Source organism: Alligator sinensis, unplaced genomic scaffold (assembly GCF_000455745.1).
Source record: "Alligator sinensis unplaced genomic scaffold, ASM45574v1 scaffold937_1, whole genome shotgun sequence".
Classification (NCBI taxonomy): Eukaryota; Metazoa; Chordata; order Crocodylia; family Alligatoridae; genus Alligator; species Alligator sinensis.
In genome coordinates, this window is record NW_005842257.1 from 309,524 (window position 1) to 326,799 (window position 17,276).

The 17,276-nt window shown below is 46.4% G+C and overlaps 1 protein-coding gene across 1 annotated transcript in view; it reads left to right on the forward strand.

Moving 5' to 3' along the window:
* The window catches only part of SLC25A26 (solute carrier family 25 member 26), a 96,015-nt gene that overhangs the window by 59,322 nt on the left and 19,417 nt on the right, over window positions 1-17,276 (forward strand). Inside the window, exon 6 of the mRNA XM_025208867.1 lies at window positions 7,087-7,131. Coding sequence (XP_025064652.1) covers window positions 7,087-7,131 — 45 coding nt within the window. The remainder of the gene's footprint in view (window positions 1-7,086; window positions 7,132-17,276) is intronic.

The following is a 17,276-nucleotide window of genomic DNA, read 5'->3' on the forward strand; positions in this document are numbered from 1 at the left end:
TACCCTGGTAGGCAACATGTGTTACCGTATCATTGATTTCATAGATATTTGGGCTGGAAGGGACCTCACGAGATCATCGGGTCCAGCCGCGTGCCCAAAGGGCAGGAAGTCAACTAGGCTCAGATGACCCCAGCAAGATGAGTATCTAAATGTTTCTTGAACATATCCGGAGTAGGTGCTTGCACCACGATTTGGGGGAGGAGTCTGTTCCAGAATCTGGAGACTCGTATGGTAAAGAAGTTTTCCTTATGCCCAGTCTAAAATGGTCTTTTACGGTCCAAGAAGCAGTCGGCATTTCCAAAATTCATCAGGGTGGGTGCATACTCCACTGGTGTTGCTTGGGCTGGACCCTGCTTCTACAAACGGTCAGCCTTGCCCAGACTAGCCAGCCAAGGTGGGTAAGATACTGGTATAGATTGGGCCATGCATAAATATGGGTTCTCTAAGAAACGAGGCAAGGGAGGGGATTTTCCGCCTCTGACTATTGTCACCGCTCGCCTCGTATTATTACATTTGTACGAAACCTTTTTGTTTCTAATTGCATTGCTATTTATTAAGTGAGCCTCTGCTCATTCATCTCACAGATACACTTGTTCTTCCGTCGTCCGAAATGCTTTCATCTCGCCAAGCCGTAGCGAGGACGTCTGCAGTTTGACAGCCTTTCAGTCATGCTTAAAGTTACAAATTACCTTTGTTAGGCTTCTTGAGGAGTCTGCAATGCATCAGCCGGAGTCTGGCTGGCAGTGTTAATTGCATGTAAAAATGAATGTTGGCAATAATGCATTTAAGGATATTGTGTGGAGTAGCTGCGCTTAACTGCTTTCGCTATCGCCTCCAGTCAACGCTACAAGCTCTGATTCTTTATACCACGCTAGATATAATCACATCTATTGCTGTGACCTGTGACATGGCCAAGGGAAAAGCTTACCTCATTTCATGCTATCTTTTCAAATCCTATTACGAGGAAAGTGTATTTATAGTTGGAATGTCAGTTTATCATAATCCAGATGTATTGTGTAAGCGCGTGAAGAATTTTAAGAGGACAGGACACCGAAACAGATTTACTATGATTATTAATTGAAGTGTTTTGGTTTCAACTCCAGCAGCGAGACACGGTTGTTTTTATTCTGCTGTCGTGTGAACTTGTTGCGGAAAGAGCCCTTTCTCAGAAAGGCAGTTTTCCCTGTTTGCAGTCACAATGGAGGTACTTCAACAAAATCATTTTTGCAGCCTTCTTTGTCATACTCAGAAGTGCATTCTTATGCTGTTGCGCCGATTCTACTGGAGAAATGGGGAGCTGAAAACGTTTTGACCCTTGCTGTTTAAATACCACGGTGAGGGCCACTTCTACCAGTGTACACTGCTGGTATCAGAGTGGGTGCTACAGGCATAAGCCTCATAAATGCCTTGAAGTGAGACCGCAGGTGAGATGCTCAGAAAAGGTCACTGGGTGCACATGTGCTTTAATGCGCACTAGCTGATTTTAATGCGCATTAAAGCATCACATTAAAAAAACCTGCTTTTTACTTAATGCACATTAAAATAGGCTAATGTGCATTAAGCGTCACGTAAAAAACGTGCTTCTTAATTAATGTGTATTAAGTCAGGCTTATGTACGTTTCCCTAGTACCTCACAATGGGTGAATTTACACATGTGTTTTAATGCATATTAGCCTATTTTAATGTGCATTAAAGCATCAATAAAAACTGTGCTATTTAGCTAATGCACATTAAAACAGGCTAATGTGCATTAAGCATCACTTAAACTGTGCTCTTTAGTTAATGCGCATTAAGACAGGCTAACAAGGCACCTATACACATGACAGAGCAGACGCGGTTAATTGAGTCTGCTGGAGCATGCTAATTAGCGCACTCCAGCAGCCTCTGCATCACGTGTATTCAGCATCCCCACATTTCAAAATGGTGGCGGGGGCACTTTAACTAAAAATGAACTTTAGTTAAAACACCTCTGCCACCATTTTAAAGCGCAGGACACTGAATACATGCGACTCTGCAGGCACTTTAATTAGAGTGGCTCTCAGAGCTGCTCTAGTTAAAATGTCCTCCCCTCTCCCCCCCTGAGCATGTGTATAGACGTCTATGCACATTTTCCTAGTACCTCACCATGGAGGTACTAGATTTAATGTGCATTCACTAAAGCGTGCTAATGCACGTGTAGATGTGCCTGGAGGTACTAGATTTAATGCACATTAACTGAAGCACATTAATGCATGTGTAGACACTCCCAATGTTGGCTTAAATCTGTTCCCAATGAACTGAATCAGAGTTTTTGTCATAGGCTACAGGGTAGTGGATTAATGAAAAAGTGGGCTCTGAAGTAGCTCCCCCACCAGTTGGTAACCTCCATGTTACCAGTGAAGATATAGTCTGACTTAGGAGGCCCTGGGACTTAACAGGAGATTTTTCTGCTTCTGGGCCTTTTTTTTTCACAATTTTTCTGCACAGGACAGTGTTGCGTTCTTGTTTGGGGCCAAACCTGTGACAAGCGTGGGTCTGATCCAGCCCTCTGTCCAGCTCAAGCCACAGTGTCATGCTTAGACGTCTCTTGTACATTCCCCAACGCTGTTCAAGTTGGAGGCTAGTGGAAACTTGTCTGGGATTCAAGTCCGGTAGGACTCAGAATAAAAGAAGTGCATAATCCCTTGGTGGGATCATATCTCGTGTGGTGCATCATACAGAAGACAGGGCCCTTACAGCTCTTGGCTTCGGGACCTCACTTTTGGAAGATAGCCGGCTCAGGAGGTTGCTGCTCATTCCCTGGTTGATGCAGGGGCAGAGCTCTTGGGGTTCATATGGGAGATGAGAAGGGAGGAATCCTCCATTTTGCATCCGTACAACCCCACGGGAGCAATAGCTCTGCTGCTTCTGCACAGCCGTTCCCCAAGGACCTGACATGTCCCCCATACCGCTGTGTTTGAGGGGCTGACTTGGAGGTTTTAAGTTGAGCCCTTGACTCTTTGAGTTGGGTTTCATAGGAGCAAGCCAAACCCGTTCAGAAAAGACCAGGCTCTTACGCTCTCCGAGGTGAGCTGTTGACACCAATTTCTGTCCTGCCCTTTACGCAATCATTTGGAAAAACAGATCATTCGAAGAGCGAAGCCCTGCTGAATCAGACGGGGACGAGAACCTGAATAAACAAACATGTGCTGCAGATCAGTGTGAACATCTGTAGGGTTTATGTTGTTTTGAGAGCGCATACCACATAGTTTTTCATTTCTTCTGCTTTTTTAGTTCGCCTCTTTCTCCCCCCTGCCCCCCACCCAACTTTTCATAGAGTGTGCTAATAAAGGTTGGGGGTGGAGAGCACAGCTGGCCTGTGCATGCCATGCCACTGTTTAATTTCTAGCTCTGAAGAAGAGTAGTTTTATTGTATTCTAGAAGAGAATAAAGCCACATGCAAATTCCAGCCGTGGACATCTGTTTCCTCTTTATGTGAAAGAATTCTAGCAGTTTGAAGGGAATTCCAGTTTTGAAGGGCCTGGGTCTGTCCATCTTTTCTTCTTTTTTTCTTCTTTTTTTTTCTTTTTTTTTCTTTTTCTTCTTTTTTTCTTCTTCTTCTTTTTTTCTTCCCTCTCTCCTTCTCTCACTCTCTCTTTGCCACACCTTGGACATAGTACCCCTGCTGTCTGGCTGCCGAGTCTCCCTCTGGAAGTGATTGGGTTGTGAATTAGCATCACAGCATCGGCCCGATCAGTTCCAAATTGCTGACAAACTCCGTTTTATTGCTAGGAAGAGTACCAGCACTTCAGCGTTGGCACTGACTCCTTCAGACAGCCGTTGTTCTAACTTCCTCCTTGCGTTTCTCTTAATTAAACACTGCCTGCCGAATGCTTCCCAGCTTTTAGGCAACACCCACAGTGCTTGAAATTTGATTTTTAAAACAGGTTTATTTTATTTTTGTCTTTTCCTCTGACTTTGCCATGTGATTTTTTTTTTTTTTTTTTAATGTGAACCTTTAGAACTTCTGGCTTTAAACATCCCATTTGTGTAAATCCACCTAACTCAGGAAAATTAAGCAACAGTAAAATCAGCAATAAAAATGTGCACCATTTGTTGCAATAAATTGGATATTGGCTGTTAAAGAATGCAGGGCCCAGAGAAACTGTCAGTGTTGTTAATCTGTAAAACATTTTAGAATAATAATTCACAGCTGTCCCGGAGCATTTTTTTTATTTTTATTTTTTGAATCTGTGTGAGATTTAACTTTATTGAGCAAACAATGGGGCAGTTATATCACATCAAGCCAGGCATGAGGAGGCAACTGGTCTTCTCTGTCTACTTCATGCAGACGTCAAATGGGAGATTGGTAGATCTAGCCAGCGCTTCCCACATGTGTGGACCACATTTCCATTGTTGCCTTAACCTATTTTCAGGCACAAATATCATTGCCCAGCGGGGTGCGATTCAATTCTCTATTCTGTTTCTGAAAGTTTTGGGGGGGTTTTTTTGAAGAAAGATAACACATGCACTCAAATTAAAAAATGTCATAAACTTTCAAATGGAGGAGAAGCATCTCTGGTATGAGGGCTTTTATTCCCTTGGTTCGTAGCCTGGCTGTAAAAAGGGTGGTGACAAAGATAGCCAATTTTTCATCGCTCCGTGAATTCCCCATGTAAAGAAATGTCTCTGGATGCAGTCATCGTGTGGGGTGTGCTGACTCTATTTCTTTTTAACGGGCGCGTTGCCGAACTGATCAGACCAGGATGTAACGCATTTAAAAAATAAATAAAATTGAAGCTTAAAATTCAGCTAAGACCTGACTTATGAGGATTTCAGCCCAAGTCCTGCAAGCCTCTTGGCTGTACAGACACCTCTGCATAACCAGACCGATAAGTTATCACCCCTCCCCAGCTGGTTTGCAAACCCACATGTTGCAGCATCTTGTGAGGTGCACGAGGAATTGAAATGTGGTGATTAAACATCTGTATCTCCTTCCACTGTCTCTGGAGAGTAGGATGCAGAAAGTAAACGGCCAGCCCAAATGGTGAAAATCAAACTGAAACTTTAGACTTGTTTCCACTGTGATTTTGAAATGCTTCTGACTGGCAATAGAGATAAGAAGGCTTTATTTGGAAAGCGTCTTTAACGTCTAGATATTTTTGCCACATCAAGTGCAATGGGAAGACCTTCTGAAGGCAGCGTATGCTGGGGAGCCCTGTTTGGTTAGATATAAGCTGAGCATAGAGGATTTCCTTTTCTCTCTTTAAGAAAACTGAAGGCACGGCAGCGGCTTTTATTGGGAGGTTATGTTGCTTTCCATTTTGCAGTGCAAAGAAACCATGCTCTTTAACTCCCGCTGAACAGTGATGCAGCAGCAAGGGGATATAGATCTTCTCATAAATATATTACTCTGCGTTACTGTCAAGTAACTGGACTTTTTTCACCCCATATCGAACAAGAAATTGAATTGCAGCGCTAGAATTTCAGGGGCCCGATAACCAAGAACCGTGTTTGACCTTTCTGGCAGGGCTTTGAGATGCCACCTGGGATCCTGCTCATCGTTCAAGATGACAAACTTCCTCTGAGATTTCAGTTTGTCAGCTCAATGTACAGCGGTGTCATTGATTTCTTCTCACTGCCGTTTCCTGCCTGAATAGATAACAAATTTTCTGTGGCAGGTGTCTGTCAAGCTTAGTTTTGCCTGGGAGATGAACTGATTCGTCTCATTTATTAATCATTAGTAGCCACACAATGAACCAGGCGGTTCTTTAACTCTTGTGATGTTGGATAAATGTAACGGTTTTTTTGGACCCATTCAGACTTCCCAGATGTAGATTTGAATTTAGATTTAATGAGACTTAGACGCACACGTAACCAATGTTTCTAATCTACTGATAACTTGAGTTACACCGTATCTGACATACATCACGGCGTACAATTTAAAAGGTCTGCTCCTGTCCTGTTGAATGCTGGGAGCGTCTACAAACTGGGGCTTGTCACTATATCAGTCGCGGGAGTACTGACATTGTGGGTTTTTTGTGCTCCTCTATCTGTCTGGGTTTTACCTTTTTTGTCGTGTGTCCGATACTTAAATAGAAACTCTTGGGACAGGACTCCTATAAAGTGAGTTCCGTTCTCACTTTATAGGGCCCTGGTCTATGATGATGTCTGATAGCGGCTACTACAACATAGATAGGAAATGGAAATGGTATATTTTTGAATGCATAGTGCCTTTCACAGCAAAGGGCATATCAGCCATTCATAAAACTAATAAAATAACATACACAGTACCACTTCCCCCCCCGCAAAATACCCACCAAACAAGCAAAAAAAAAAAAAAAGCACAGCATAAAAATACAGGAATGGGGAAAACATAAAGCCAAGAATTTGGAAATGTAAGGAGACCATATGTCCGTGGTCCATGTTATTCTGCACCAGCACTATAGGTGATGCAAGAGGAGAACTGAGATTTCCCTCCTCTTAATCCAGGCTGGATTTACAGTGCTGGCAGGTATCCTCAAGTCATTTCTGCTTTAAACTGATCTGCTCCAAAGTCATCAGGAGATCATGAATGTGGAAGCCCCCCACTGCTGTTTTCCATGCATCCCATTTGGAGCAGAACTGAGCTTTCAGATAAACTCTTGTGACAGTGTATGTCACCCAGCAATCCCTTCCCAGGCTGTGCTTGTGGCCTTAGAGGTGCATTGCTTCACAGATTCACAGAAATTTAGGGCTGGAAGGGACCTTGTGAGATCATCGGGTCCAGCCCCTCCTGCTCTGGGCAGGAAAGACTGCTGGGGTCAAATAACCCAAGGTGCATCCAAGGATCCTTGTGCATCCTCTTTGGCAGCGAGTCGTACCGAGAAGTTTCCTGTACTAGATCATACTACTTATTACTCTTCCTGGCCACCCAGGTAACGATACATTAACCTCTTGGCAGGGCATGCGATAAACCAAGTAAAACCTGCTTTCATGAAACCCATTCTCCAACAAACAGTGTGCATAAAGTAATCCGGAAAGATTTATAAATGTAATAAGCTGCAGTTCACAGAGCGTTCCTAATTTAGCTTGCCAACCCAATTTGCTTCTGAAATATTTTTTTTTCTTTTCCTTTTCTCCATGCAGATTCCCTTCTCTCTGGTGCAGTTTCCCATTTGGGAATCTTTAAAGGTAAGATACGCTGAAGATAAATTAACCCCCGCCCCTCCCCATACACTGGGCTGTCACGTGGATGTACCCATCAGAGCTCATAAAGGCTACTTGCTGGAACACCTGGGAAATGCCAGTGACTGTAGCACTGATGTCTGTTGTGCAAAGAGATGCTAGTACCATGCGCCGAAAATTAAGACAGTTTTATTTGCTGTCCGAACGAGGGATAGCAATAGAAGTAGTTGGGGAACCATCAAGCTTGTCTAAAAGTCGATGCAAGTAGGAAACTTGGAACAGTGCAAAGAGGACTAAGTCTATTCTCCCATATAAGAGACCTGCTCATTCATGGCAAAGAGGTATTCCCATCGGCTTTGTACTGTCCAGTTGAAAGTCTCCTCTAGAGAAGGTGTATAACAGGTGATACTTTGAGAGGGAAGTCCTTCTGCATAATGCAAACTTTTATGAATTTATCCCAAGCAGTTGATCACTTTTTTTTAGGTCCTGAGAAATTCCTGGCCATCCTACCAGGCCATCCTTCAGGCCATGAACTTAAGAGTTTGTGAGCCTGGATTCTGCCCCCAGCTCTGCTTGCAAAGCCGTGGCGAGTTGCGTGGCTTCTCTGGGCCTTCTTTTGGTTCCCAGCTCAGATGGCTGTGGGGGAATTTAATGTTCACAAAGTGCTTCTGAGGTCCTGGGTTGTGAGAGAGAATAGAAATGTAAAGCACTATTGCAAACATTTAAAATGTTGCAGGCAGCTCTTTGTATTTATACGAGGCAGAAGGAGAGTGGATGTTGGATGTGTGTGTGTATGTGTGTATATATATATATATATTTGAAAGAAGAGGGGCTAATGGCTGGGCTGACAACAGAAAGCATAGCAACAGGATAGCTAGTTTCTCCTGTCTTGACTCACAAACGTGCCCATGCACCTTGGCCTGATGGCAGCACTTGAAGACCAGATCCCTAGTCCAGGTTTGAAGCCAACACTAGCCCCCGAACTAAGTGATGGTTAGTGCTTGTTGTGCCAGTGGGTTTTGATATCTTGAGCATTTACTCACTTGGCACTTGGTGGAGGCCACAGAATAATTTTCTATTAACCACCGGACAGCTGTCAGATGCTACTGATTTTCATTCATGACCAGCCAGGGCTTGGTTCAAACCAGTGAGCTATCAAAATGCATGCTCCATTATCCATTCTTTAATCCATCCTGTCCTTAGGAGGCCGAAGGGGGTGAGTTTTGCGCACTCTGAAATAATAGAGAGCTAATAAAGGGGAAAAAAATTATTGACTACGGTCCCCAAGTCATTCTTGCTGCTGGGATTCCCACAGGGATTGGGACATTTTTAAAGTCATGCACAGCATTTCAGGTAGAGCTAAGGGATGAAAATCCCATCTTCTAACTGTTTACAACCCGGGAAGAGCATGTGGAGGACCCCCACAAGTGCCCCACTGGGACTGCCCTTAGCAGCCACAGTCCAAATACAGATCTTCCTGAGCAAGAGGACACCACAGCCCAACTCCCTTGGCCCCAAAATTTCACCAGAAGCTATTGGATGTCCCTTTGGAAATCCAGAGAAGTTGTTGACCCCCAGGATTGTCATCTTTTTCCCTTTTGAGGACTGCATGGTAGTTAAAGCCAGGGTCAGACCTTGCAGAGAATTTGTAATACCAGTTGCAGTTGACACAGGCAAGATGCCGGAGGGTGCAGATTTGTGACTCAGGCATGCCAAATAGTCTTTGTACTGTTCATACCCCTTGCTGAGCCCTTTGGGCTTTGGTCAGCCCTTTCTTCTCCTCCTCCTCTTTCATCTGCCCAACATTGCCTTCTGGTTCTCATGTCATCTGCTGTCCTCATTGTTGGGAGACCTTCCACCTCTCTTTCAGGGCCATTCCTTGTCACGGGATCTTTTGCTTCTGCCTTCTCAATGCTAGGCTGCTTCTGCCACCAGCAAGTCTGGCAGCATAGGGCAGGCTCTGCGCTGGCAGGGACATTGTGCACCTTGGAAAGGCAACGGCATCTGAAGAGGCCAAAAGATGTGCATACATCTACGCTTGCTTGCTCTTGGTTGCCACGCAGCAGCAGAAGCCTTTTGTTGCTTAAAGAGGTTGTCTTTGCCAGCAGAAAGGTGGGGTTTTCCCCTCCCGGGGAGCCCTGAACGTGGATACACGCTTGTACCTGTCGAACCGGCATTCTGCCAGCAAAGCCACCTGGTCCAGGCTGGGTAATGTGGTTCCCCTGAGCTGCGGCCGGATAGTTGTTGTTGAGTCCCCCTGTTTGAATGGATGATCATCCAGGTCCATTGCTAGTCCTGCGCTAGGTGCAAGAAAGGACCCAAGTACAGGGGTGCAAGGTAGGAGCAAAAGACTGAGAAGGAGTATAACAACCAGCTGCTTTGCTCTGAGTGCTGTAAGCATTGCAGCACAGTGTGCTTATCACCAGGGATCCTGGTTGTTGCTGATTTTAAAAAAATCCACAATTTTGAGATATAAAAACATAACCCCAAATCCACATTTTTCCATGATTAAAAGGAAACGCCACTCATATCTATATCTAGAGACAGGGGTTACTCCCTGAATGGAGATCTCATGAATGTACTTGCAGTACTGCCAGTGCTGATAGATAGATAGATAGATAGATAATTTCCTTTTTTATCTATCTATCTATCTATCTATCTATCTATCTATCTATCTATCTATCTATCTATCTATCTATCTATCTATCTATCTATCTATCTATCTATCTATCTATTCAGCACTGGCAGTACTGCAAGTACATTCATGAGATCTCCATTCAGGGAGTAACTCCTGTTTTTAAATATAGATATGAGTGGCGTTTCCTTTTAATCATGGAAAAATGTGGATTTGGGATTACCCTTTTTAATTTGAAAATTGGGGTTTTTTTTTAAACTAGAGAAAACCAGGATCCTTGCTTATAACCATACTTCCAGAGCCTGTTATCCCATGGCCCAGGGTGACTCCAGTACCTTATTAGGAATCTGGTTTTATGCCAGCGCACATGAAATGTTCTCCGTCTGCTCTTCTACAGCAGAATCGGCGTGACCTAGGAATCGCTGGTGCAGCAGCATTTTATTTTCCAGAAATTAAGTATATCATTTAAAAAAAAAACAAAAAAACCCCACGGTGGGGGAGGGGCTTTGTTCTCTGCAAAACCACAAAAAGCAGGATCATGATGTAGCTGTTCCCAGAAAGTAAAGCTGTTTCAACTAATGTTCACATGGCTATGGCAGTAAAAATATATTGTTTAGAAGGCAAGCTTTAAAGGAGACAGCTTGACCTGAGATGGCTAAATAGGCAAGCCATTTAGGATTAGATGGCATGTTTAATCTCAGTGGCTTGGTACCTGTGTCCAGTCCAAGTGGACTGCAATCCATTTGAGTACAGAGAGTGTGGGCGCCTAGCGTAGGAATCCTGCAGCCGGTCTTGCATGCTTCAGCCGCTTGCGTTTCACGAGAGCTCAAGGTTTGTCACTCGAAAGCCACAGTGGTGAAAGCAGGAGCTCTTTACAGAGCTCTTAAAAAATCCCTGACGGTACAAAAAAAGGAGGGGGGGGAAAAATAGCTCCGGCCCATCAGCTATGAGAACGTGGGAAGCAGTCGCCTGAGCAGGATGACTCAATGGCAGATCTTCCCACCGGGGCTTTGAAAGGGAGACAGGAGAGTAAAGGCCATGCGAGAGAGAGAGCACAAAGCAACAGCACAGGAGCCTTTATCTCTTGATTTAAGATACCATGGACGGGATTGTCCTGTGCTGCATTTAACACAGGTGCTTGTGACAGGGGATGAAACACCCTCAGTAAAAGGACCGATAAGGGTATGTTGTATAGAAAGGGTCAGCTCATTACTGCAGGCAAATGACTCAGACGCTGCGGCTGGATAGCGTTACCACCCTTAATAAAACGTGCACTTGTATAAACAGATAACCGGAGGGTTCAGCCTTCTGCGCCTCCGCATGAGCTAATCGCCGCAGGGATCGTGCAAATACGTTCCTTTACAAAGCACGTGCGGATGGGTGCTTTGCTGGGGAGCAGGGGTTAGTCTCCCTCGAGACATCAGGTGTCGGTCACAGCCCGCAGCAGTCTGAGGCAGGAGAGAAAACACGTGTTCCTGTAATCCATTCTGCATCTGCCTTGCCCCAAGCAGCCATAGGCTAGGCTGTTCCTTGCCATTTGTTCTGCAGCCTGGGTTTCAGCTGTTACGAGCATGTCTGCAAATACAGAGAGGCCACCCTGCTTCCCGGACCGAGGGGTACGCTGACATACCGCAGCGCTGGAATGGCAAGAGGATTAGCGTGCCAGCGGGGAATATTGTGCACATACTATGGAGTCCCTTACAAAGCAGGCACTAACCAAGCGGGTATTGAGAGGACTGGCAAGAGGTACCGATTTAGTGCTCAAAGCACAAAATGCTTTGTCTGTGGCTTGCATTGATGCAGCTATCACATCCAGGCTGGAACTAGTTGGTTAATAGACCTTTCTCTTCAGCCTGAGCATCTGAAAAAGTAGTAAAAGAAACTCCAGGGACTTCTTAAAATCCACTCTTTATATTGGCAGAGACACGTTGCCTGGTTTTATAGTGCAGGAAGCCCAGTCCTATTATTTATGTTTAACACCTCCAGCCCCTTCCTCTCCCCCAGATATGGAGGAGAGCATGATGGTTTTGGCTGCTCATTGAATTAAAAAAAATAAAAAAGGGAGGTGCAGTGAACTTGGCGTTGAGGCTTTTAGCAGGAATCCCAACAAGGGTCACTGTAAACGGCATGAGCCCCTGCAGTGCAAAGGGGCAGGGTGACCTGGCACAAGCACTTGAGCTGATGCTGCTGTGACAGCTTGGCTCGAGGAGATGGGCATTCAAATAGGCCAGTCTTGGGCCATTGCGCACCAGTGGAGGTACCACGATGGGTTTTCTAAAAGTGGTTTTGAAATCGTTTCGGAGCTGGTCCCATGGGCTGCGCACCGGCATTTCCAACAGGGAAACTCCCCTGGGCTGTGCATCGACATTTCCAACTTCACAACTCTTTCAGATGGGAATCCCAAATGGCAGGAACTCATTTTTTTGAGCCTTGACTGAGTCGCAGTGAGTCTAGTCAATCTTTCTCTTCTGTGTCCCTCGAATTGGGCAGATGGCTGTGACTTTTGCCCGCTTACTGTTGCAATTGGGGTCAGACCTGATGATCTGTTTAGGTCCCTTCCGACCCCAAGTACTATGATACTAAGTACTATGATATGATGCACTCCATGGTTCTCATCTGTATATCTTTTTGTTCCACACACTGATCATCTCAGCCATTCACAAAATGCAACACACATCTGCCATGGTACATCTTCAACTCCCATCGTTTTCATTTTTTGGAAAGCCTCGTCGGCAGGAATTGCACATGTCTTGACTTCTGCGTCATTGATGCAGAAATTTAAGGTACCTGTTCAGTGAAAACAAGCGCACGGACCTGAAAGTGAGGATGCATGACCTCCGGCTTGGAGAATGGCAGCATCCTTTCCTGCAAGAGGGCTGCGTGGGATTGGCAGCAAAGTGTTAACGAGCGGCTCGGTGGATGGATATCCCTGGGACAGCTGGGATCTCTGTGGAATGAACCTTTCTCTTGCAGGAAACAAGACTCCTCTTGATTTTATCTCCCTGCATGTTGGCTGCACTTCAGAACCTGCAAGAATTACTCTGGCACCGATTATAAATGGGGAAGGATCTCCACAGAGCCTTGCTGGTGTATTGTGTGTCTGAACACCACCGCCCTCGCCATCCCCACCTGGTGTTTCACTCGGAGGGAACAGGCAGGCAGGAATGGGGGAGAAGGCAAGTCCCATTTTGCGAAACAGCGTAAAGTTTCCAAATCGAGGGAAAACAAAACCAGGAGCCTTGTGCATCCGCCCCTGGGCAGGTCGGAGCTGAGATGAGCAAGGCATTCCTGGGTTGTGAGGTCAGAACGAACTGTTACGCTCACATTGTCTGACGGCCTCTGCAACTCGGGGCAAGAAATCCTATGTTTAGCTCCCCAGTGAAGCCTGCCCTAGACTGCGCTGCCTAGCTGCCCCTGGGCACCCAGGATCAAGCATGGACCCTTTGAAATCCAGCACGGAGTGATATTCAGGGGGCGTGCAAAGGGGGAAACGAAGATGAGATGCGATGCTGGAGTCCTGTGGTGGACTCCTTGCAAAGCTGGCACCAAGGAGATATTGTATGCCTCCTTCCCATGCCATGGCCAAGACCTTTGCTTTCTTATTAGAGACGAGCAGGCTGCTTGTAGGGGCATATCAGCCCCCGCAACATATCTAGGGCCAAAATAAAGAGTCTGTTGAAGAATCTGGCCAAACTGGACCCAGAATGGGTCTCCCTGGGGTGCTGGAGGGAAGAGTGGGGGAGAAATGCCCTTGCATTTCTTTTTGCTGCACCTTATTCCATTTTTAAATCAAGTGCAAATGAAACCCAGACCAAGCTTTAAGCCCACTTCCTTGCTGGCTGTGTAAATTATTCTACCGTCCCTCCCTCCCCGCTTGAGTAATGATCAGGCTGATTTGGGGACTAACCGTTAAATAATACTAACGTGCCTGCCTTTGGCTTAGGTGTTGCATCACGAAACCAGATTTTGAGGGCACCGTTTCAAGGCATGAAGTAACTCGCAGCCAATCGGGAGCAGGCCTGCCATTAGCAAAACGGTGACGTTTTTCCCCACACAAGAACAATGCAGCCAACAGCTGTTGGGCAAGCAAACCGCACTTGATTCGTGTCACAATAGCTGTCATTCACCCAGCCATGCAAAGGCTGGCGAAGGCACGCTTGGCCAGCATCTACACGGAGGGGAGGGGAACACATGCACTCATTTCTTGGAGCCGTACGGACACGTCCTGAAAAAGCGGGGCTAGTGCTGGTGCATTTGTTGAAAGGGGCAGACGTCAAACCCACGCCAGATAAAGGGCCAGATTGCTCACCTCTTGTTCACACTGAATGGTGTGTCGGGACGCAAGCGGTCCCATTGACATCAGTGAGCCTGCTCTTGAAATGAGTGGTACCACTGGGGGACTAAACTCCTCAATGATTAGGGCACCGCAGTTGGGTCCGACGTGTTGCACCTGGAATATCTAGCTGTTGTCTCTTGTCAGACCCAGTCTAAAAGACCACCGAGCTCTTTGAAGCTCCTGTTTCCCTCCAGCCTGGAGGCAGGGGGTGTTTACAAGCCGTGAGCAGTGGTGTAGGTGCTCTAGTTAGCAGCGATGTTGAAAGGGGATGGAAACAGCAGCGCGGTTTTGCATGGGAGGGGAGCAGTCTGAAGCAGTTGAACATGCTGCAGCTAGGCCAGCTTTTTGTTCTTTTTCTTTCCATTTCTCTGGGATTTGGGTGGGATTTGAGATGCAGGGCCAGACTCACTGCTGGCATAGGCGAGCGCAGTTCCATTAAGCCTGAAAGGAGTCTCCGTGTTTATGTCAACAGTGAACTTGGCCTGTAGCGTTTTTCCCATGTTTAGGCGAGCGTATTCGCTGGAAGACGATGCGCACACATGCTGTGCATATGCGCACACACTCGCCGAGCAGGCTGTTTTTACATGACTGCAGCCCGTTTGCTTTTCCACGGGACGTACCAAAAAAAAAAGCCTGCCTACGGATTTCCTGCATCTCCTCTAGCGAGTGCATTTGTATGTATAAGGACCGTACTGATCGCAGCCTTGCAAATAAAACCTCACATTGCAAAGATGAACCCCTGGACCATTTGCCTTTCACTCCCCAGGATCAAAAGACAAAGCAGCTCGTTCAGGCAGGATTTCAGTCTGCTTTCGTGGCCTTCACCGACTCAAACAAAAAAGGACCCGGAGCAGCAAATTAATCTAGTATGCTAATGTTTATAATTGGAATCAATTGGGACATTGGAAAAGAAGCTGTCTCAGTTGCAGGCTTCAAGCTGAGAGGACGCCACGAGCCCTGCTTGGCTCCTTCAAGCTGCATGTGTAATAAGGCATCTGCATTTGACCCAGTTCCCTCTCGTGCTCTCTGATGCTGCTGTTCCTGCTCCTTTTGAAACCGATCTGCTCGTCAAGCTCTAATTGACTGGAATTCCTCGCTGCCGGGTTGCCTCTCCCTTGCTGTCTGTGCACGGCCGTAATTCAGAGTGACCTAAACTGCATGCAGTCAGAAGAAAAGTGTGGTGCCCGTCCCCCCCAAAAGCTTGCGGTGTGCGAATAAGACAAGAGGGAATGGGGGCCTGCAGAGGAAGAGGAAGCAATGAAGTGGGAGGTGGTGGATTTTGCACACAAACGGCCTAATCCGTGCCAATCTAGCACATACAGCCCAAGATTTCTGGCCCACGGGGATTCACATAAGTCTAGAAATTTGGCAGCAGGGGAGTGGCAATTAATGCTGCCCTGCGTTCCCTGCGGGCATGAGCGGGGCAGGGTCACCTTGGTCAAAGGCAGTGAAAAGGTCTGTGAACCGACTGGATTCCAGATGGGAGTTGCAGCTGCACAGCTGGATGGAAAGATCCATCTTGCCTCAAAGCTGCAAGATTTGGGCCCAGCCTCAGCAATGCCCAGTGTGTCTCTAGAGCCTAGCAGCCTTGCTTGGGGCTTTGGTGATTTAAGGCACATCAGTGTCTGTAGCCGGTGATACCCAAGCGAACGATGTGGCCAGACTTGCTTCCAGTCAGTTGCCTTTGACTCCCCAGTCTGAACCACCAGGCAGCTGGGGCGGCTTTTGTCTCGAGTCCAGAGCGGAGCTTGAACTCGCACTTCTGTCGCCGCAGCGAGATGCCGTAACCACATCCCACGTTCTGAGTATTGCTGTAATGCCGACCGCACCACGGCTAGACGATAAGTAGGAAAACAATGGGATTTCTGGAAGACTGTGGTTCGTGGGAACAGAGGGGAGCATTGAGGAAGAAAAGAAAGAAGCATGGGTCTCCATCTGTGTGACGAGACCTGCTCCTGTAAAGTCCCGGTCTCCCTGAGAACGGATCGAAATGTGCAATGTCCCTCCCCTGAGCTCGCCTCTCCCGTATCGTTTTGCTGGTACAGAAGCGTGCAGTCAGCTCGACGTCTATATCCCAGAAAAGGGTTTACAGAAAATTAGCATGGGCTTGAGCTTGGGAAGCTGCGGAGGGCCCTGCCTGTGTGAGTTTTTTCCATGCACTTGGGCCAGCAGATTTATTTCCAATTTGTTATTCATAAGGGAAGAGCGAGAGATTGGGATGGGGTCCTTTGAAGTGGAAAACAAAGTCTTCTATTCAGCCCTCTGCCTAATAGGATACACATGACACAGGCTTGGCATGGCGGCTGCTTGAGAGCAAGTGCTTGCCGTCATTCACTTTCCGGCTTGAGGAACCCTGGTGGGAATGGGTACTGCCCTCAAAAGGAAAAAAACCCCTCACTATTATATTCCACATGCCTTCAATAGGGCATGCCTTGGGTAACGAAACAGGAACTGCTTGGAGAAACAAGATGACCAAATTGTTGCTCATAATTCAGGGTATTTACGGTATCCCATTAGACAAACTTTTTTTTTAAAGTAATATAATTACATTAATTACAAAGGCTTTGGTCCCTGTTGGCGTTTGCTAATGTTCTTGCAGCGGGTAGTACTCCAAACTAGGACGTGGGGTCTAATTAGCTTGTGATGTGACCCAGGGGCAAGTCCAGTCACCTTTCTGTGCCCATTTTCCCCTTTTACTTCTATTGCTCTTTCCTTTACAGTACAATGTGTTCATGCCTTTATCCATGAGGGTCTGTTAGGCTCCTCACTTCGTTTTGCAACAGTGACATCAAATTGGGTGTTGGTTGAATCAGGCTCAATCCAAGGAAACAGGAGATCTCCTTGTAGACGGTCAACTTGTAAACCAACTCTAAAACCATGAGAATTACCTGATCTCGGGGCTACCGGAGTTCAACATATGACCTTCCAAATGTCAGCTTGATCTGCAAACCATGTTGGATTAGGAGAAGCAAAGTCTAGATGGAAAAAACAATGAACGCTTGCTTTCTTGGCCCATGGTGCTTGCTCCTTTTAGTTTCCCCTCCTTCAGATGGATGCACCTCTTCCCCGTTTTGCTCGGTTTTTGGCACGTTCAGGATTGGAACTCCATGTGAATCTCAGAAATCAGACATGGAAAGAAGTGTATTAGCTCATCTTGTCCAGCCTCTGCCAAAGCAGGGT